Source organism: Tricharina praecox (assembly GCF_024521635.1).
Source record: "Tricharina praecox strain CBS 144465 chromosome Unknown BZA05scaffold_3, whole genome shotgun sequence".
Taxonomy (NCBI): domain Eukaryota; kingdom Fungi; phylum Ascomycota; class Pezizomycetes; order Pezizales; family Pyronemataceae; genus Tricharina; species Tricharina praecox.
The window spans coordinates 373,218-392,432 of NW_026250405.1; the positions used below are offsets into that span (position 1 = coordinate 373,218).

At 53.3% G+C, this 19,215-nt stretch overlaps 3 protein-coding genes across 3 annotated transcripts; all 3 read left to right on the top strand.

Moving 5' to 3' along the window:
• The first annotated feature begins 4,798 nt into the window (after nt 1-4,798).
• On the top strand, nt 4,799-6,426 carry BZA05DRAFT_347983 (uncharacterized protein). Its single transcript, XM_051481223.1, has 4 exons — nt 4,799-5,076; nt 5,140-5,346; nt 5,422-5,927; nt 5,999-6,426. Exons 1-4 carry the CDS (start codon nt 4,949-4,951, stop codon nt 6,232-6,234), a joined length of 1,077 nt encoding a protein of 358 aa, XP_051342858.1. The 5' UTR covers nt 4,799-4,948; the 3' UTR covers nt 6,235-6,426.
• A 4,391-nt stretch (nt 6,427-10,817) lies between these two features.
• On the top strand, nt 10,818-12,262 carry BZA05DRAFT_441530 (uncharacterized protein; the record flags this gene model as incomplete). The annotated part of the gene is made up of 5 exons (XM_051486669.1): nt 10,818-10,994; nt 11,056-11,160; nt 11,228-11,536; nt 11,592-11,736; nt 11,802-12,262. The coding sequence occupies 5 exons, from the start codon at nt 10,818-10,820 to the stop codon at nt 12,260-12,262; spliced, it is 1,197 nt and encodes a 398-aa protein (XP_051342859.1).
• Nucleotides 12,263-16,585: 4,323 nt separating this feature from the next.
• Nucleotides 16,586-18,933, top strand: BZA05DRAFT_161101 (uncharacterized protein). Its single transcript, XM_051479088.1, has 2 exons — nt 16,586-17,918; nt 17,976-18,933. The coding sequence occupies exons 1-2, from the start codon at nt 16,859-16,861 to the stop codon at nt 18,836-18,838; spliced, it is 1,923 nt and encodes a 640-aa protein (XP_051342860.1). The 5' UTR covers nt 16,586-16,858; the 3' UTR covers nt 18,839-18,933.
• The last annotated feature ends 282 nt before the right edge of the window (nt 18,934-19,215 follow it).

Here is a 19,215-nt window from a genome sequence, read left to right on the forward strand (position 1 = left end):
TGCGGTGTAGTTGCAACAGAAGCAAGTCAAGCCAACGAGATTCGACATTGCGTAAAACAGCAATTTCATATCTATCATGATTCCATGCCACTTCCCTCAGTATTTAAGACTCATCATACACTCCAAAGTTCCATATCCACTGGTCGCTCGCTACCACGAACTTCGTGGAGAACTATCAGATGGTAGGCATCCGAGTGCATGTTGGTGAATCATATCGATTGCCATTTGCGGCGCATCATTGGGGACCTACTGAACCTAGCTACGTATAAGGACGGACGTCCCATGATTATAAGTGATAATAAGGAGCGATTGTGAACGGGACAAGGAAGAAGGGAATGCTACGCATAGTGGGGGGATCGAGTCCTTTGGTTATTGAGTCCAAACAGTCGTTCCGAGGACTATTGTATTATATTCTCCGGTTAGACTTGAAGCAGTTCACTCGTTGAAAATCCGAAAAAATAGTTTCGAGAGGGAAGAATAAAGCTGCTTCGCTCGTGCGCGTCAGATCCGTCTTCATCCCCAACGTGGTCGCCGCGATATCTTGAACCGCGCGACTCTTCAGCGTACGGTACATGCCACTTACGCACATAGTGGGGTCAACACACAATGAAATCAACCCCACATTAAACGCGACCAGAAAGCCGTCTACCTAGAATATGCGCGACACGGACGCTGAGCTGACGCTTCAGTCGCTGCGGAACTCCAGAGTTTTCGTTGCCGCATTTGCGGCCGCGTTATCCGGGATAAGTGCCCCACCTAGGAATCATACCAGAAAACGTACCTAAGTCATACCTACCCCACATTGGAGTTTCTACCCCACACGCGAATACATCATACATAGTCGAAAATTCCCCACCTCAGATATGTTCTCCTACTGCTTCATAATTGAGAACTACTTTACGACTGGAATTGAACAGAAAAGACTTGTCGGTTTTGTGGCGATGTTTGAGAAATGACGCTACGACGCGACGCGACGCGACTCGGTTACCTTCACGGTTCGGCACTCGGATTGGACACCTGCAGGCTGCGACTTTGCCCGCGTAGTTGATGGATGGCATGTGGATGGGCCAGGGACTGAGACTTGGCAGGAGAATTATTGGGGCAGGTGAATGTTGATGGAATAGGTTTAGCGCGGGCATGTGTCCGATGGATGCGACATAGCTCATCACTACCTTTGTCGACCAGGAAATTTTGCATGCGGGCACGGTACCATTTACGAACAAAGAACCGAATGGATTACCTGCAAGTGGACAGAACCCCCGCCACTCTAGACGACTGAGCTTTCACGATGCATCGGACCATACTTTCGGGCCTGGGTTTACGGCCCCCGACAGCGCAGTTGCGTCGAAGGCCCACGTATTCCACGTTGCGGTCCCACCTGGATAATCTACCGGTACCGGTGGCCATCGATACCTATCACGGTAACCTGTTTTACCAGTCATCTCGCGTGGTATGGGGGCTTTTTTGGTGGTAGGAAGGTGGTTGGGTGGGGGTATCGCCAGGCTAACGATCGTTCTTCGGGGAGTGAGGATTCGTCGGAGTATTCGCCAGCTGGTGCTGACTCCTCACCGGGTCTCAGAGACGAGGAAACCGATTTCGTACCAGCGCCATCACGATCGCTAAGGACTCCCAGAAGCTGTTGGGAAATGTGCATTCAAGCCCGCGGTGGGGGGGGGAGGGGGCTCGAGAAAGTCCTGAGTTTGGTGCTGGAGGTTCTAGTAGCACCTTGGTCGTGGGGATGAAATTGTTGTTACGTTCCATCATGGAAAGTCACACAGGAAGGCGGAGCGGCCGATAATTCCGATGCCGGGCATCACGATCTGGCTGCCATTGGGTCTCGGCAGCTGTCCGACCCGTAACAGCGACAGGACCCACTTCTCTGGAAACGAGGTGCGAATGAAGATGTGGTAGCGGGCCGTATTCATTCGTGAATCTACGCCGCGCAGTTGCTGATATTGGACAGGTGGAAATTAATTGGTACATACGGGACTTGCAAGAGTTGGAGTGCGTGTATGCGTCCATCCTGTCGTGGGGTCTGGGCCGTGAGGTTTCACAGCTTCCGATTCGCGTGAATACCTACGAATCCGGAACGCATGCAGGTACTGTCACTGCCGGTGTCACTGTACATACCTTTATTCCTTTTGCTCTCACAGCCTCGACATCGGCGGCGACCCGAGCATATGCGCAAACATGTCAGCACATGGGGGTGGGGTATCCTCCGGTGGTACCTACATACATTCTGGACGCAGACGAACCATACGTACGCCCTGGACCTCGATGCGACTGTAGTGTTTCCATCCAGCCGACCGTCTGCGTTTACCGGCGACGGGCGACACTCTCGCCTTTCTCCCGCCGTACATATGTCCGGGTCTTCGAATCGGCTATTCGGGTATATGGGACCCGAACCCACGACCAACTGAACGTTGCGGCAACAAAGATTATGCGTCCATGCCTTGGGTATTTCCCGCCTGCTCCTTCTGCCACAGACCGGGATACGACACCTAATTCCCGCAATTGAAGAAAGACTGGCGCCGCGCGCGCCCACGCGACCAACGGCCGCCGGCTCGCTTGCTGACACTTGCCCCCCCGCCCACCCGCGGGAGTCAGTCCCAGCCGTCTCCCCCCCCCACTCGTCGTGGCCGAGACATGAATTATCATACCGACTTGCGGTGTGTGCTCTGCGGAACGTGCCGATTCCGCACCGACACTTTGGACTCCACAAGGTTCAGCGAGCTGGCTAGGAATATAGTCACGCCATGTAGAGATAAATATCAATATCAATACGTACTTACCTATAGATTGTACTCTATTGATGCGACACAGCGGCGCAGCAGTGTGGCGAAAGATATTGATTGAGCTCGGAAGTCGGCACCTGTGAGAGGTATTGGTAACTTGCATGCACATGTGAATGCACAGCGCACATGTATGAAGATGTGAAGGAGGAAGTGTATGCGTTCGGGAGATTTCAGGGTGCGAAACGTTTATTCGACCTGCGATGGGACGAGACTACTGTATTGTATTGTTCATACGGTCGCGTGTTGGTCTCAACAGTCGGCTTGCCCGGGGTAACTGGAGGGGCCCCGGGGTCTATTGGTTCTCGTCAAAGGGCAAGCTTTGTTTCTCCACGATCGAATCGTTCTCTCGTGAGATGGGTTCTGCAATTGGCGCTCCAATGGGCGGTCGTAGAAGCCAAATACCTAGACAAGAACGAACCCTGGTTGATCGATAATTATTGGCTTCCCTTTCGGAGCATTCCTTGTCTTCCAACGAAATCGTACGTGGGGTTGCAGAGTGCCGACGGGCCTGCCCACATTTTAGAGTCAGATCCCGACTGCATTCATCAAGTATCTCCAAGGGATGGATGTACTTCCGCGTTTCTGCTTGCCGCATGTCCAGAAACCTGTCTCGAGCTGTCGGAACATCCGCAGTTCGAAGGAAATGAGAAATTGGCATGTACGGAGTCGTGACTTGTCCATACTATCGTTGGGAGACTTCTGACCGAGACAATCGTGAACGGGGTAGAAGGGCTGAGTCTACCGGAAGGACTAGTAGTTTGCTTGGGTTCTCCGGATGGTGTAAAGCAGCAGTCAAAATAGAGTGAAGGGGCGGCGCCGGCGTATTAACCGACGTCAATCACCCGGATTTTCGCTGCCTGCCTACTGGGGAATATCCGCCATGGCCCTAAGCCCATTACGGAATCTTAATCGATTTTTATTCCCAACCCGTGACGCAATAGCAAGTGAGCTTTTCCACAGGGCTCCCCGTTGAGAATTTTCGTGCAGAATTTGGAGAAGAGCAAATTGCCTTCTACAGAGCTGCATATCCATTGCCGGTGTCTCCTGAATGCGCATAATATTGCGACGTCTCACCCCCCGATCACATCGTCGTGTCGCTATGCCCTAAGCCACCACTCGAACAATCCGACTACTAGTAAAGGTGACTGGGGTCGGTCTTCTGGGGTTTCTGCTGCACCGTACCTGGTTGAGTATGTGGGGAACGAAAAAATATATCCATGGATCCTTCGATTTGTTCCATGGCCGCGGCATTCAGTTTAGCGGCAATCATGCGTAGTGCTCCTGGCCTGCAAGTCCATCATCCCGGCCGGCTCCTCGTAAACCTATGCAAGTACCCCCTCTCGGTCTAGAGGACATATGATTATACCAGCCACTTTATTCTTGAGGAGATCGCATGGTCAGTCGGAGGAGCATCATGGATACTACTGTCTGGCAGGCGGTCGGATTGTAAACCTCAAAAGGGCCCGGGTGAGTTAGACGGGTTAACCGCGTTCAGCAGGAGCTCTAGCCGCAGCTGGGCGATATTGCAACCGGCTAACATAGCTTCGATCCGATTGCAAGCGAGCAGGATGCGAAAGTGTATCTAGAGACAATGGCTACTAAAAGGTAGACGTTTAACTATCATACCCCAGCCTGTTCGCCCAAGAATTGTCAGAGTGTGAGGGGAAAGGGGACTAGTTAGTACATACGCCCTCCCGCGGGAAGTAGTGATCAAGCGGCACGGAAGTGGGTTTATCTGAGCGAACGCCTAGTGCTGCTGCTGGTGTCGTAAGTTTCGTTGACTCCGTAAGAAGTATTTCCGGAATATTTGGCCATCCGGTCAAAGAAGCCCACGGTCATCTTAATTGCTCCACCTAGTGTGTTCTGAATGCCAATTAGGGATGGCACCCCCTATGTTGGCATCTCCCCTGGCATCGAGCCTCGCAGTGATTGTCTGTTGTACAGTCCTGTTAAAAGACAGCTTCTATCCCCCACCATGCAACTCGTTCTTATCCTCCACCGGCCAGCAATTCACGTTTTAAAGGACCTGCTTTCTTTGTCCCCTTTTACAATCTGTTGCCTGCCCATCCACGTTCATTAAACCAAAGACTTCTCGTCCTTCTCGATAGAATCGTCACATAAAACCGCTCTATTATTACCTATTTGAACCCAGCATGCGTTTCCTCACAATCGTGGCCGTCTTGGCCGGTCTTGCCACCGCCGTTCCTACACCGGCTGCGGAGACAACCACAGCCAAGAGCTGCTCGGCGGTGTGCAAGAACCCTAGAGTACGAAAGGAATGGTGAGTTTCTGCTACGAATCGGCCCTTTCCCGGATTATTGACTGATTTCCCCCACTTCTAAAGGCGGAGTCTTTCCATCAGCGAGCGCAAGCAGTACCTGAACGCGGTGGTCTGCATGACCAAGAAACCTTCCAAAGCACCGGCGAACTTGACCCTCGGCGTGGTATCCCGATTTGACGACTTCAATGCGGTTCACATCATGAGCTCTGATGGTCTCGTCCAAGGAACCGGCGGTGTTCACATGGTCGGATTCTTCCTCGCGTGGCACAGGTATAATACAGTCCCCCTCCCTCCATATACCGAACAGCACCGTCCCCGATGCTGACAATACATCTTGTGTACCAGACTCTTCACGTGGTCTTACGAGACCGCTCTGCGCGATGAATGCGGTTACACGGGCGCCCAGCCATACTGGGACTGGAGGATCGACGCCGACAGCGGCGTGCCCATGGCGGAGTGGGAAATCTACAATCCATCCCACGGGTTCGGCGGCAACGGTGACTTCGTTTTGGAGCAGAACGTGACCGCGTCGTGGCCGTACCTGGCCGGACAGACCGGCGGCGGCTGCGTCAACGACGGCCCGTTCAAGGACACCGTCATGAACGTCGGTCCCGGCTCGACGCTCACGCATAACCCCCACTGCCTCCGCCGCGGCTTGAACCCAGATACTATCCCGTGGTTGACCAGCGCCCGTGTCGCAATCGCCCAGGCGAAGGCGGATTTCCTCTCCTACGATGCCGCCGTGCAGGGTGCCCAGGACATGAACCCCGCAGACGGCATTCAGCTGTTCCACGGCTCCGGTCACTACATCCACGGCGGTGACTCGACGGATTTCATCTCCAGTAGCACTGGTATGTATTTCCACAACCCCCCCACTCCCTGCGAATCTCTAGGTGAATACGAACTAACCCCCGTGGAACAGAACCAATCTTCTACCTCCACCACGCCTTCCTCGACAAGCTCTACTGGGAGTGGCAGATGATGAACCCGACTGTGCGCCTGTCCGAGATCGGCGGAGTCCGGATCCCGTTCCACCCCGACTCCGGCCCCGTCGCGCTCACGGACATCCTGGACATGAAGTTTGCGTACAAGAGCGGAGTCGAGATCAAGAAAGTGATGAACATTCGCAACGGCGAGCTCTGCTACACTTACCAGTAAATTTAAGTTTTGGGGCGTAGTGGCAGTGCATGGGGGATGGCATTAGACGTTTCGGATGAGTGGGGATATTATTTTTCGGCTATCCATCTATTTATTTGTCCTATTACCATGTTTTATTTCCGTATTTTTTATTTATTTAGTGGTGGCTTGTGGATTCGTCATTTCCTGCGATACGATACGATACGATAGCATAGCATAAATACGAACCGTTTAATGGCTCGATTCGGACTGATTCCCCGAGATAGATTGATTGACTGACTGATTGATTGATTGATCCATGATATTGATATAAAACCCCGCCCATGGCAATGGTTATTAATTATCGAGCCGGGATCTGCAATGCGTGCTCGTCGCGGGCCCGTGCATGATTGAAACGCGGCTACTGTACTTGTTACCTACCAGATAGCCCAGTTAGCGCCTTTTCGTGTGAGAGCAGTGAGTGAATTATACACGCCCTTTACTACGGCGGCGCCGGATCCGCACGTGAACCGCAGACTCGGCGCATGTGCGGTTCAGGAGTAAATACCGGTACCTGCTATGTCATTTACTAGTTATCCCTCACGCCCCGTGGACTCGACAGGCGGGGTTTCTACGTTAAGCCCATGCCCTTCGGAACGCCGGTCGGAATGGGAGAGGCTGTTCTGTTCTGTCCTCCTCGGGCCGGGTATGGGATAGGCAAGCCGCGGCCAGTGTTGAGACATACCGAACTTAGGTATCGATGCGTATAAGTAAGGCAAAGAATAAAGTCCAAGGATACCGATCGGTACCTGAATTGGATTTGGATTGACAATTGGAATCTGGGCGTTATGTACATAGATGGAGTGGCCTCATGCTGCCGCCGCCTATGTACCTGCTTTGTTAGTGCTGATTGGGCACGACTCCTGCCAATGCACCTTCGTCTATGTACTGCTCATTTGTACCTACATAAACCCAGACCCCGGGTTCTCTTCACCGGCAGTTGACTACTAGTTAGTACTCTAGAGTCTAGTAACCTGCCTGCCGAAGCACGGAACGTTTCCGTGAGTTCCTTCAAAGCTCCCAAACCGGCGAGTGGGAACTTGGAAGGCTGGCTTTCTTCTTCGGACCGTTCCGGGATTTCGCCAGCTCTGCCGGCGTAAGCTGTCAACATGTCCAATACTTAACATCTGCAATTGGGACTTTTACTCCTGCAGTGACAATACTGCAACAGTGCGGCGTCTTTCGTCTTCCGTTTTGCTTCCTCGAGAACACTGGCGGATGTTGCGCGCGTGTGGGTGTCTGTGTCTCCAACTGTGGGCGTCGTAGACGCCGACGTTAGCGAATGAGACATCACTAACCACTAGGGAATGTTTTAGGCGACTCGAGGGAACCCCAACATTACTGGCTCCATTTTCGATGATGATGTCTCGCCCCAGCTACACCAACAGCTGGAGACACCAGCTTCCATTAAACCGTACTCCGTATTCCCGACTTCCGATTACGATTCATTGTATCGGATGGGATGGGATACCGCACACGTGGCAATCCTCCGTACACGCGCGTGAATAATTGTTTCATGCGTTATGCCGACTGGGCGAACAACTTCACAAGCTACGCACATACATCCGATCAGCATTTACCATAGCAGCCGTGGCGAAACAGGTACTCTACATTATATTTATTGCATGATTCCGAGTTTTCCGTTCTCACTTCGACTTCCCGTCTCGACGCCGCACCCGGGCATGAACCATTCACGATTCCGCGTCATCCAGATTGGATTCATCTATTTAGTAATTATTCTCCCCGAGCGGGATCCGCTCGGCTCTTTGGCGGTAGACGTCTGCACACTTTTCGCACGACTGGACGGGAACGGCAAGTCGTTTACTATGATACTATACACTGTCACTGTCGCTGTCCACATGAACCGGAAATCCGGAGTTGTGGCCATGCGCCGACGACAGTTTCACTGTTTCACAGCGTCCCAGAACGATTTGAAAATAATAACTCTAATATATGACCGTACACCCTCTCTCAGGTTCTCCTCCCACCGTCTCTTCGCAACAGCTACATGTGGTGTGTGTGTGTAGGTATGTGTCGTGCAAAGTGAAACCGTAGAGATCAAACCTTAAGAGTCGTGATGATCCCGGCGCATCTCACAGCTGCACGGGGAGATGCTCGGCCTCACTGACACCTGGCGTAGGCGCTGCGAAGATCAACATTCAACGTTCACTTAGGCGCCCTAAATATGATACCGGTACTACTGATCTACCATATTCGGGATCTTCGATTGAGAATGCACGGATTCTGGTCGGCGGAGAGGAGACCGAGACTGTGTTCACTAAACTCTACTCGAGTAGAGTAGAACCTGCTGATCCGTTGATCGGAGCCGTCTGAGGTGAAATGCAAAAAGGTGAAGTCGGTTTTCCTCAGCATCCTTTCAGGGTACAGGGACATTGTTCACTACTATATTCATCTACCTGGCGGGGAGATCCCCGCTTGCTGCTCTCACCCTCTCACGTCTTTAGAGTCCCCTCTTGTTGGCTAACCTTCCAACCCCTGACTGCTGCCAGATTCACCGGCCAGCATACTAATTGAGAATGTAGTTAGGTTGTTCATCGGTTGTATCCCGAGGGAACTCTTTCACTCCTTCGCTCCATCCCCTCGATCCTCTGCAGGCCCTGTGCGTTAATCAGTTTACTACTGCACGAGCTACTGCTCGTAAAAAATTCCCCATCTCTTCCAGAACAGAATCCATCCAGATTCCCACCGTCGCTAACTCTACCGGTAGCATATGAACTCTATGTAAGCTCATCCTGACAGCCCGGGCCCGGCTATTTAGCCCAGCTAGCCCCGCGGCCGTCCCACCAGCGGCCGCCCCACCAACGGCCGCCCCACCCTACCTCACCACAGGCAGCGCCGCTGGTACGCGCCGACGTTCCGTCAAACGCATCGCTCACCGCACTCACGTTTCATGCGTTCGTTCGTGCGCGGCATCGGTGAAGAGTAGAGTACCTAGAGCTGAGAAAAAACAACAACTGGGCTTCAATTCAAGCAAGCTTCTCGGCGGTGCAAAAAAAAGTGGAGGGAGAAGGTCCGACCACTGGAACGAAATCAGCTGATTATTTAAATACTCCACATATGCTGTTTCGCGGCCGACTATTAGGCTCGCGGCCCCTCTTTCGGGGGGGGAATGTTTGTGGAGAACGAGTCGACCGCCACTTCGTCACTAGCTAACGTGGCTACAAGCCACCGGTATTCTCCGCACGAATCGTGACACACACACAGTCGTGCATTCTCTCACGCTACCGATTCCCCATTGTTTTGCTATGCAGATATGTACTTATGTAGATACTTCCTCTCTTTATTTTCTGCGAGCTTCCTGGATGTGATGGGACGCCGGGCGGGATTTATCCAATCCATACCGCGATCACTTCCGGCCGGCCGACCGCGGGAGTATTATGGGCGTCGTTGATATGTGAGAGGGAGAAGACACGGACGCGGAGAGGCCGTATTGTCCGGGAAATCCACAGCCAGCCCCATTTCATATCTCGCCGCCCCACAGACCGATGGAGGGGATGATCGAGTGCCCACTTCTGGCTAGCAGTTGTCTTGACCCGATCCCCCACAGTCGGCTCGACAAATCCGGATCGGATCATGTTTCACTCACTACATCCATGAATGTCTTTCCTGTCGTGTCGTGTGTTGAACTTGGCGCCTTCAGGCTTCTCCACCAATCGTTACACTATCGTGCTTAGCACGCAGTTCGAGTGGTTACACACACTTGAGTCTTGACACCAATGATGCAGAACTGAGGTCAAAACTCCTTTTGGCGTGCACCTGGAGTAATAATTCTCTACCCGAACCAGTGCGCAGGAGAGATGCGGTATCCATCTAAACCAAGGGGGAGAAACCGAAAGTCACCGCACCCAAACCCTTGTACATGCGTGTGCTTCTGTTGCTGTTAAAGGTAAACGACCTCCCTCCTGTTACCTGTTACCTGTCTACGGTACCCACGTAAGCTAGGTACTTGGCTTCTCATGTGCTTTACGTATGTATGAGCGGCGGGTATGTATGTACTTTATGTCCCCCACCCCCTTCTTGACCGGTAAATGATGATATGCACGGAGATATGTGGATGCAGCATACAGGGAGTGAGACTCGGACTTGAGACTATGTAGTTACCACATACATCGATTGAAGCATGCATGTTTGGTGGTGGCCGCCATGTGCCACTGAGTCTGCATGGCCCATCTGATTGGAAAAGACAAATCCTATGTAGGTACACTATTAACTAGTGCATTTTTCCCCTTCCACTGCTTCGCACCATCCCATAGATGTGGTTCATATCGCTTTCGACATCATCGCAAACAGGAAATCTCAAGGTATAAGACCATCGCAGTCTGGTTGATCCCCACATGTACATACACACGTACATACACACCCACCCCCTCCCCCATCCGCCCGCTCTCGCGGGGCGCTATATAACTTAAACCCAACGACTGCAGACTACCGTGGAACGCCTGGGGTTGCAGTCAACGACGAAAGACAGAACCCGCGGCTTCCAGCACTACACTGACGACGGTAGTGATTGTTGGCACTGTTCCTCGCCGTAGCAGTTCGACATCATGGATCCGAACTTCGTACCGCCGCCGGGGCCTCCGGTCACCAGAGTCGCCGAGATCAATGGCGTGGCCATATCGATGACGGTCTGCGTGGCCATCTTCGTGCCCCTACGATTCTGGGTGAGAGGTGCGATGGTGGGCAAGGTTGGCCCGGATGACTGGTGCATTGGAGTCGCAACCGTACGTCCCGAGTGCCCGGCATGATGGAATGATATGCGTATGTACTAATGAGCGTGAGCAGATACTGTCGATATTACTGAACGTTCTCGTCATGGTCTCCACACATTACGGCGCAGGTCAACACTTTTGGAACCTCGAGGCTGATGAGATGGCCGAAGGACTCAAAGTACGTTTGACTACTGCCTCCATGCACCCGAGTATTACCTAGTTCTTCGCTGACCAATATCCTTCAGTACAACTACCTCACGCAGATCCTCACTGTGCCCTGTCTGGCCATGGTTAAAGTCAGCATCGGCCTCTTCCTGCTGCGTCTCGCGGCCTCAAAGCTCTACCGGCACGTCTGTGTGGGCTTCATCGTGATCATGTCTACATACTCGTTCGCCTCCGCCTTGACCATCATCTTCCAATGCTATCCCGTGCGGGCCATCTGGGATGTTTCCACTCCGAACGCGAACTGCATGTCCACCCAAGTGCGGCTGGGATTGGGATATAGCTATTCCATCGTTACCATCATCTCCGACTTCTTCCTTGTCGTGCTACCGGTAGGTGCTCACCGGCCAGAACCCACCTGCGTGCGTGAGCTGACGGAAGGCCTAGATCGCCATGCTCTGGCACGTCCAGATCCCGCGCCGCCAGCGCTTCATGATCTGCGGTATCCTCTCGGTGGGCACGTTCGCCGCGTCCGCCTCGATCGTCAAATGCCTGTACGTCGTCAACTTCGGCCGGACGGGCGATTTCCTCTGTACGTACACACATACATATCCTTTCCCGCGCACCCCACCGACTAATGCTCCATCCATCCACCAGGGGACTCAAGCGACGTCTGCATGTGGACGATGATCGAAGTGAACGTCGGCATTCTCAGCGCGTCGCTTCCGGCGCTGAAGCCACTATTCAAGCGGGTAATGAACAAGGCGCTGTACTCCTCCGAGCGCTCACGCACCCGCGGGCTCTCGAACTCCCGCGGCCACCAGCTCTCGAGCATAAACAAGTCCGGCGTCGCACGACCGGACCCGCAGAACGGCATCAGCAACGATATCCGCGCGGGAAGCGCGCACACGATCCTTTACGGCCAGAGGGTGCGCTTGCCGGATAGTGAGAGTGAAGAGGGAATCTTTGGGATTAGTAAGAGGACGGAGGTTAGTGTTGATGTGGAAACTATCTCGACTAGTAGTGGCGAGGGAGGGGTCGGCGGAATTGGCGGGATAGGCGTAATCAGGGATGATCGGGCGCCGGCGAGTGCAGCGGCGTCGCATGTGCTTTATTGATGGCTAAGACGATTTACTTCCTACTTAATGGTGAAAAGGGATCTTTTTTTTTCTTTTAGAACGTTTTCGTATTTCTTTTGTTGATAACTGGAGTATTTGTGGTTTATGGGAAGGTGGATTGTATGTATGTAGATTCTGCGACCTCTTTACTCGGACTCCCAAGTCCCCAATAGTTGGAGCCGCGCCCTAGAAGTAATGTGATCGTGAATTGGCACCCGTAAGCGACCATTAGATTGGTACCTGCCTCTGACCGGTAGGCTTTCACCTGCGCGCTCGCACAGTTGCTACACCCTAGGTGCAAGTGACAGAATTGATACAGGTCGCGACCCTGAAGAATCCCGCCTGGGCCGAGGAGAATACTCGCAGCCGCTCATCGGCTGCATGGGTCTTCCATGCGGCAGGTACCCTCCGCTGCTCTTCCTCTGCTTGTTCTCTCCTTCTCTTCACATCAATTACAACTTTCCTTCCTTCCATCGATATTCCTGCTTGATTTACTTGACTAATCCGTTGTTTTCGGACTCAAAACCTATGCGGTGCGCAGAGGAACCCGGCGGCCTCGACCTCAACCACAACCATGAAGTATCTACGTCCTCCTCTCTCCCTACCAGCCTCCTTGGTTTTGTTTTTCTGTTTCTTATTTTGTTTTCTTGGGTTGCTTTCAACCTTCTCTCCCTCTACTACTTGTTTTTGTTTTTGTTTTTGTTTTTCTTAATTGTTTTCCATTGCGTTCGTTTCATTTCACTTCTAGGATAACCTTATAGAGACCTCCTACTCAGCCATAGTGAAGAGGAACCGTGATATCCTTGCGATACAATGGCTCTATCCACCCTTGCCGGCCGAGCAGGGCGAACCATGAATTGAATTACGGGTTTCTCCTCTGCTGCCGGCAGAAGTTCTTTCCCCCATCCTCCGAGCTTCGGCCGTTTGGATGGATGTTCCCGAACCGGCCTCCACCTTAGGGTGGAGGACGTTCGGATGAGCTACCAAAAAATTAAAGAAGTTGACTGGGGCTACTCCTACGAGACCCCGGTTATACGTGGAGGTTTTCTTCCTTTGCTGTGATAGCAAAGGTCTTTCCTCCTGGTCATGTGCGTCATGACGCACATGACCGAAGTCAAATGTTGCTGTTCTGGCCGCGAGAGGATGATATTGGCTTGACCGACTGCACTCTGTACTCTAGATCCACGGTTGATTCTTGCGTCGAGAGAATGAGTCAATTGGGGAGTTTAACGAGTGGTAGATTCGAGTCCACCATTGCGACGGCCGTATCTACTCGTCCATGAGACACAACCGCTAAAAAATTTGAATGAGCTTACCGAGTGTCAATGGGTGGCGCGAGTGTGCCGACAGAGCGCTGTATGGTGCTTTTCACATAGATCGTACTCAAATGGCGGCGAAAGTAGTTAGTGGACTTCCATTGCCACTCGGCAAGCTCATTCATGATTTGTAGCGGTTGTGTCTTATGAACGAGTGGATACGATTCTTAGTGCCTGCTACCGCCTTTCTTAGTATAGGTACTCGGGCGATAGTTAATGTGTGCTTCTATCAGAAATTTGAACAACGAGTCAACACGAGGGGTATGTAGGGATTTATCATTTCCTTACGGCTGTAGTTGATTGCAAAAGTGAGTCGCGGTGATGTTTATATGCGTCCACGATGAGACTTCCCGGTAGAGGAACCCATGTTAGATCCTCGCGCAGGTGTTGAGTCGGACGGGATTGACCCCAGTATCATCCTTTCTCGTCTCGGTGTGTCTCTTTAGGTTGGCTGCTGTTGCAGCATCAAACTGCACACGCCTGCGCGTGGGAGGGCTTCGTGTGGAGAGTAGCAAATGTGCTGGCCACCATATCAAGTTTGTCGCTATTCTGTTTCAGTGTTGTTTAATTGGTAGATAATGTTTTGCGCGTTTGTCGCTATTCCACGCTGTGGGAACGTGTTCATAATCGCTCACTCGGAGCTGGAATGACTACGTGTGATGTAAAACATGTGTCGACACCTTGGAATGTAGCGGTGTTTGCTAAAAGGCAAACTTTTGAGTCGACGCTAGCGTGCTAGATGTGGTTGCTTGGAATCCACTCAACTTCCACCTATAAAATCCCCCTTTCCTCCCAACTCCTCCTCACACTCTCCTTCCTATCTCCATTCATTAACTTCTTCTCCTTTCCCGCCCGGCACTAATGGCTACTTTATGCTACTGAACTACAATTAGTTTAGTCAACCTCAACTTTTTCAACCACTCAGTGCGTCCTCTCTCTCTCCTCCACCTTGTCGCAGCTTAATACTTACTTGCCTTCTTTATTAGTCAACAGAGGTCCTCCGCCGAAGATTCCCCCTTCCTTTCTTCCACTGTAGCCCGCGCTCATACCTTGAGGTACGCCGTTCTCTCTCCCCCCCCCCCCCCCCCCCCACTTTATACTTCCAGGATAACCTTACAGAGCTATCCTGCTTAGCCGTCGCAGCGAGGAACTGAGGGTTCCGTGCAACTGGTTTACAAAGTGGACTATTGCGAGAGACGGATCCAACCCTCGAGGCTGAGCAGAAAAGGTCTACGGACGGGGTTTTCTCTTGTGCTGCCGGCACAAGTTCTTTCCCCCTTCCTCCGGGAGTCCAAGTCGGTCAAGACTCGACTTGCCGACTTGCTCCCGGTGGATGGCCTATCCGAAACCGGGTGACGAACGGTTTCGGATGAGATCCAAATAACCAAAGAAGTATAACTGGTCTACTACCGCCCCAAGTTATACGCGTATAACGTGGTTTATTATCCCCCCACGTTATACGCGGAGGTTGTCTTCCTTTCAAAGTTGAAAGGTCTTACCTCCTGGCCATGCATGAGTGGGATGCATGCGCCATTGGCCAAGTATTGTTGCTCTGGCCGCTGCGCGAGACAACGATATTTGCCCCGCTTGTGGATTACGCCGTAAAATCCATTGCGGCGAGTGATTACCCGTGAATAGAAGTCACTTTCTCTTCCCCTCCATCCTTGCATCACCGGCTGACATGTTTCACCAAGCACAGGTCAGGCCGATCTCCCGTCTACCTTCCATGTCGTGTAAAGTCTCCGACCAATACGCTCCCAGATAGGCATCGAATACGAGCTGCAAGAACCGCACCAAGGATGCAGTCTCTCAAACCACGATCATCACCACCGCAAACCCGCACACACGCACGTAGCTCTTCGCCATGCCTCCGAAGTTACTCACGGTTTTCCTCTTCGCTTTCCGCCTATACGCCGAAGATACAATTATCGCCATCCCGGCGGTCTACATCGGTACCTGGAGTTTTCACTACCGTGGAACTCTCTACGGCCGCACGCTCAGACACCGTCGTTGCAGAACGATGAGAGAGCGTTCAGTGGAAGCAGGCAGCGGAGGATGACGTATCTGTGAGTGGAAGAGATATGCGAGAGCAAGCGAATGCGGTTACTAGTAGGCAGCACCAGCGGTGGGGGTCCGGCGGAGTCGTATGCTCTCTTAGCCGTCTGCTTCTACTTCTGCTTTTCTCCTCCTTCTTCTTCTTCTTTTCATCATCATCATCCGATAAGACGATCATCCCTCACATCTTTTCGTTCCTCTGTGTGTGCTTTCCTCTAGATCCCGTCTCCCGCCTGGAGGAGTATTGACCAACGAACCGCTCGCAAAACCGTGACATATACGCTATCGATCTCCTATCTCATCATTCCTTACCACTCTCATATCGTACACCGGTCGCGCTCCTTCGGAATCCTGAATTTTTATCCTGCACCGAACACGAAGCCACAAGACATCACGTGACGGCTCCATCCACTCGCAAGAGGTGATACTGCGCAAAGGTGAAGAGGATATGGGCATGCTCCCCGCTCTGGGATGCATGGCATGGCAGTGGCAAGGAGTGCGTGGCGGAGGAGGAGGAGTGTGGGGCCATTGGGATTGATATCAGCGTGGATATCGTATGTACTGGTCAGTCACCGGAAGAGGTGGGGATCATTTCCCCTCATCCACCGCGGACCTGCGGTGGCAACATGATACTTGATACATCTCCCGCCGTCCCCGCCACTCGGCCAACGCCCCACACCCGCACGTACGAAGCAACGTTTTGCCGGCTCCTCACAGATGACCAAGACGGAACTCGAATGCCTGCAGGCCTACAATACGGTACATTCACGAACGACTACCTGGCGGAGATTAGGCGATTCGGCCGTCCGAGGGCGTGGTACGAAACATCCAACGCGGGAGTGACCATTCATGAATTTCCTTCGCTGCTTCTCCGCTTCTGTCCCTGTAGCGGCATTATGTACGTACGTTTCTACTCTCGGCCGAGAACGAGCAGAGCTAACTGTCCCAAAGCAATCGAAGCTGAGCTCCTGTCTGACTATCGTGTCGTGTAACATCGCCAACCAATCTGCTGACGTCGGCATCGCCACACAGCTGTTCATCGAATACGAGCTGCAGAAAACTCACAATTATAACCGCACCACAATCGACACCCCACATAAGCACCCTATGTCTCGCTACGACGCCCGCTCCGCCTTTTATGCCTCCAACCTCGCTTTCCCAGGCCTTTCAGCCTGATTCCGCACCGTAGCCCTCTCCGGGAATCCTCATCGTCAGCTGCACGAACATGAGCGGCACCAACATCCACACGGGCGTCTGGACGAACCACTCACGGGGGCACATCTACGGCAGCACACTGACGCTCCATGACGCGCACGGCCTCGCACTGATCTCGTTCCTTGCGATCCTAATCACACACACAGGCGCACGCTCTTTCAAGATCCTCAAATTCATCCTCCACCAGACGCGCAGCCACGAGACGCCGCGCGACGGGCTGGCGCGCCAGCAGGAGGTGATTTTGCGCAACTGCGAGACCGATATGGGCGCGCTGCCGGTGCTGGGGTGGATCGCGTTCCGATGGCGCAAGTCGGCGCCAAAGGCGTGGAGGAGGAGTATAGGCCCGTTGGGCCTGCTGGCTGCGCATATGTGTCTGTACCTCGTCGCCGGAGTGGCGGTTAGTTTTGTTGCCGATGGGAATGATCCGTTTGTTAGGGCAGAGGCCAAGGAGTGTGGCGTGTGGGCCGGGCAGGACGGGGGGATACGGAGTATGATAGCCTGGCAGAAGACGAGCTTGCTCTCGACTACGGCTGCGAGGGCGTATGTGCGGCTGTGCTACGACACCGAGGGGAGCGAAAAGGAGACGCCGAGTGAGTGCCGGGTGTTGCCCAGGAGACGGCTCAACTGGTCTGCGGTGCATAATGCCACCTGTCCGTTCGCAGACGGGATCTGTCTCGAGGGCGAGAACGCCGCGTTTACGATGGACACTGGACTGCGGAGCTCGGAGGAGCTGGGGATTAACTCGCCGAATCCAATGCAGTGGCAACGCCGCACCACGTGCGCGCCGCTAAAGACCGAGGGATATACGGAGGTGCGGACTGACGGGAAGTTTGGCGAGAATGTTACGCATTACATGTATGGTGGTGTACGCCTGCTGGGGAACTCGTCGCATTGGGTCAGTGATTGGGAGAGGGTCGGAGGATCGAAGGGATATATACTCAATATGCAGACGTCTACCCCATGGATCCGGAATGGGAGCTTCCAGCTGGATCCAATCCCGTCGTTGAGAAGGGATGATGCCGATGTTACCTTGCTGTTTATTTCGGCCTATGGGGTTACCTACTATGAGCGTGAGCGCCCCATATCGCAGTAGTCAGCAGCCCAGTATAATACTGACCATTCCCCAGCAATCGATGACCCAATGTTTAGCGCCCACAACTTCACCGGCACTTTCCAGATGCCGGGCTACGATGCATTTCCCACATACGCCGCTGACCATCCCTCCACAGTAATGGGCTGCACCGACCAATACCGCTTCTGCAACCCGCGCACATCCCGGTGTTCGCCCTTCGTCGATTCTCAAGACCCTGACGATCTTCTCTTCAGCATCACCGAAACGGACGGCGAAGCCGACGTCGCACTGATCATCCGCTACCACATACACACGATGAACATGTACACTAGCTCGATCGGACAAGGCGCACAGATCCTCTCGGTGGCCGACCACCTCTACGCCGGCTCGGCCATCATGCTCGCCCGCGAGCAGTGGAAAATCGAGGCCGGCCACATGTTCGATATCGGGCTGGCGACGGCCCAGATGGAAGTCGTGCGCACAGCCAAGGAATCGTACCCGCAGGACCGCGGGCCCCTCGGAAACCTCATCCAACCCCAGTGGCGCCACATCTGCAAGATGATCGTGTTCCATGAGAGCGGGTACACTTCCGTCAACGTGTTCTGGCTGGGGTTGATCCTCCTATTCTCGCTAGTGATCACTACGCTCTCGTTCCTGGACGGCCCGGCGGGGAAGGTGATGGCGGGAAAGTTCCCACATAGGGTTTTGGCATGGAGGGCGGATGGCGCGCTACAACTTCTCAGACTCATCAATGAGAATAAGAGCATTGGCACGTGGGGACGGGGGTTTCAAGATGTGCCCATTACGGCACGCGGAGAGAAGCTGGGTGTTGTCGAGATCGTCGACGGAAGAGTTGGCATCGGGAGGGTTGCGAGTGGGATTTCGGCCGAGGAGTTTCGGTGCGGGAGTGGCGTGTAGGACGGCGGGCGGCTGGGTGGGTATAGAGCCGTGTCCCTTCTTGTAGTTGCAGAGGCAAATGAATGAGAATCCATGCATCCTATGAGTCCAATAGATCCCTTGCCCATGGGCCGTCACGCGATCAATCATGTTCCCCCCCAAGACCGGTGATCAACAGACAGGTCCACTGTCCCGCCCGGAACACCTGCTCGATGCCGGAGTCAGTTGGATTGCGCTTCGAACCTGCGACTCGCCGTTGGTTGTGTCAGTGCTGCGGTTTTGCACGTACCGCGCAATCTGCAACTCGCCTTTCGCCATACACATGGTCTAGGCATCGTGCGACCTTCCGGAAACCGTTGTTACATACCATAGGTACCACACCGCAATACTGCCTCGGC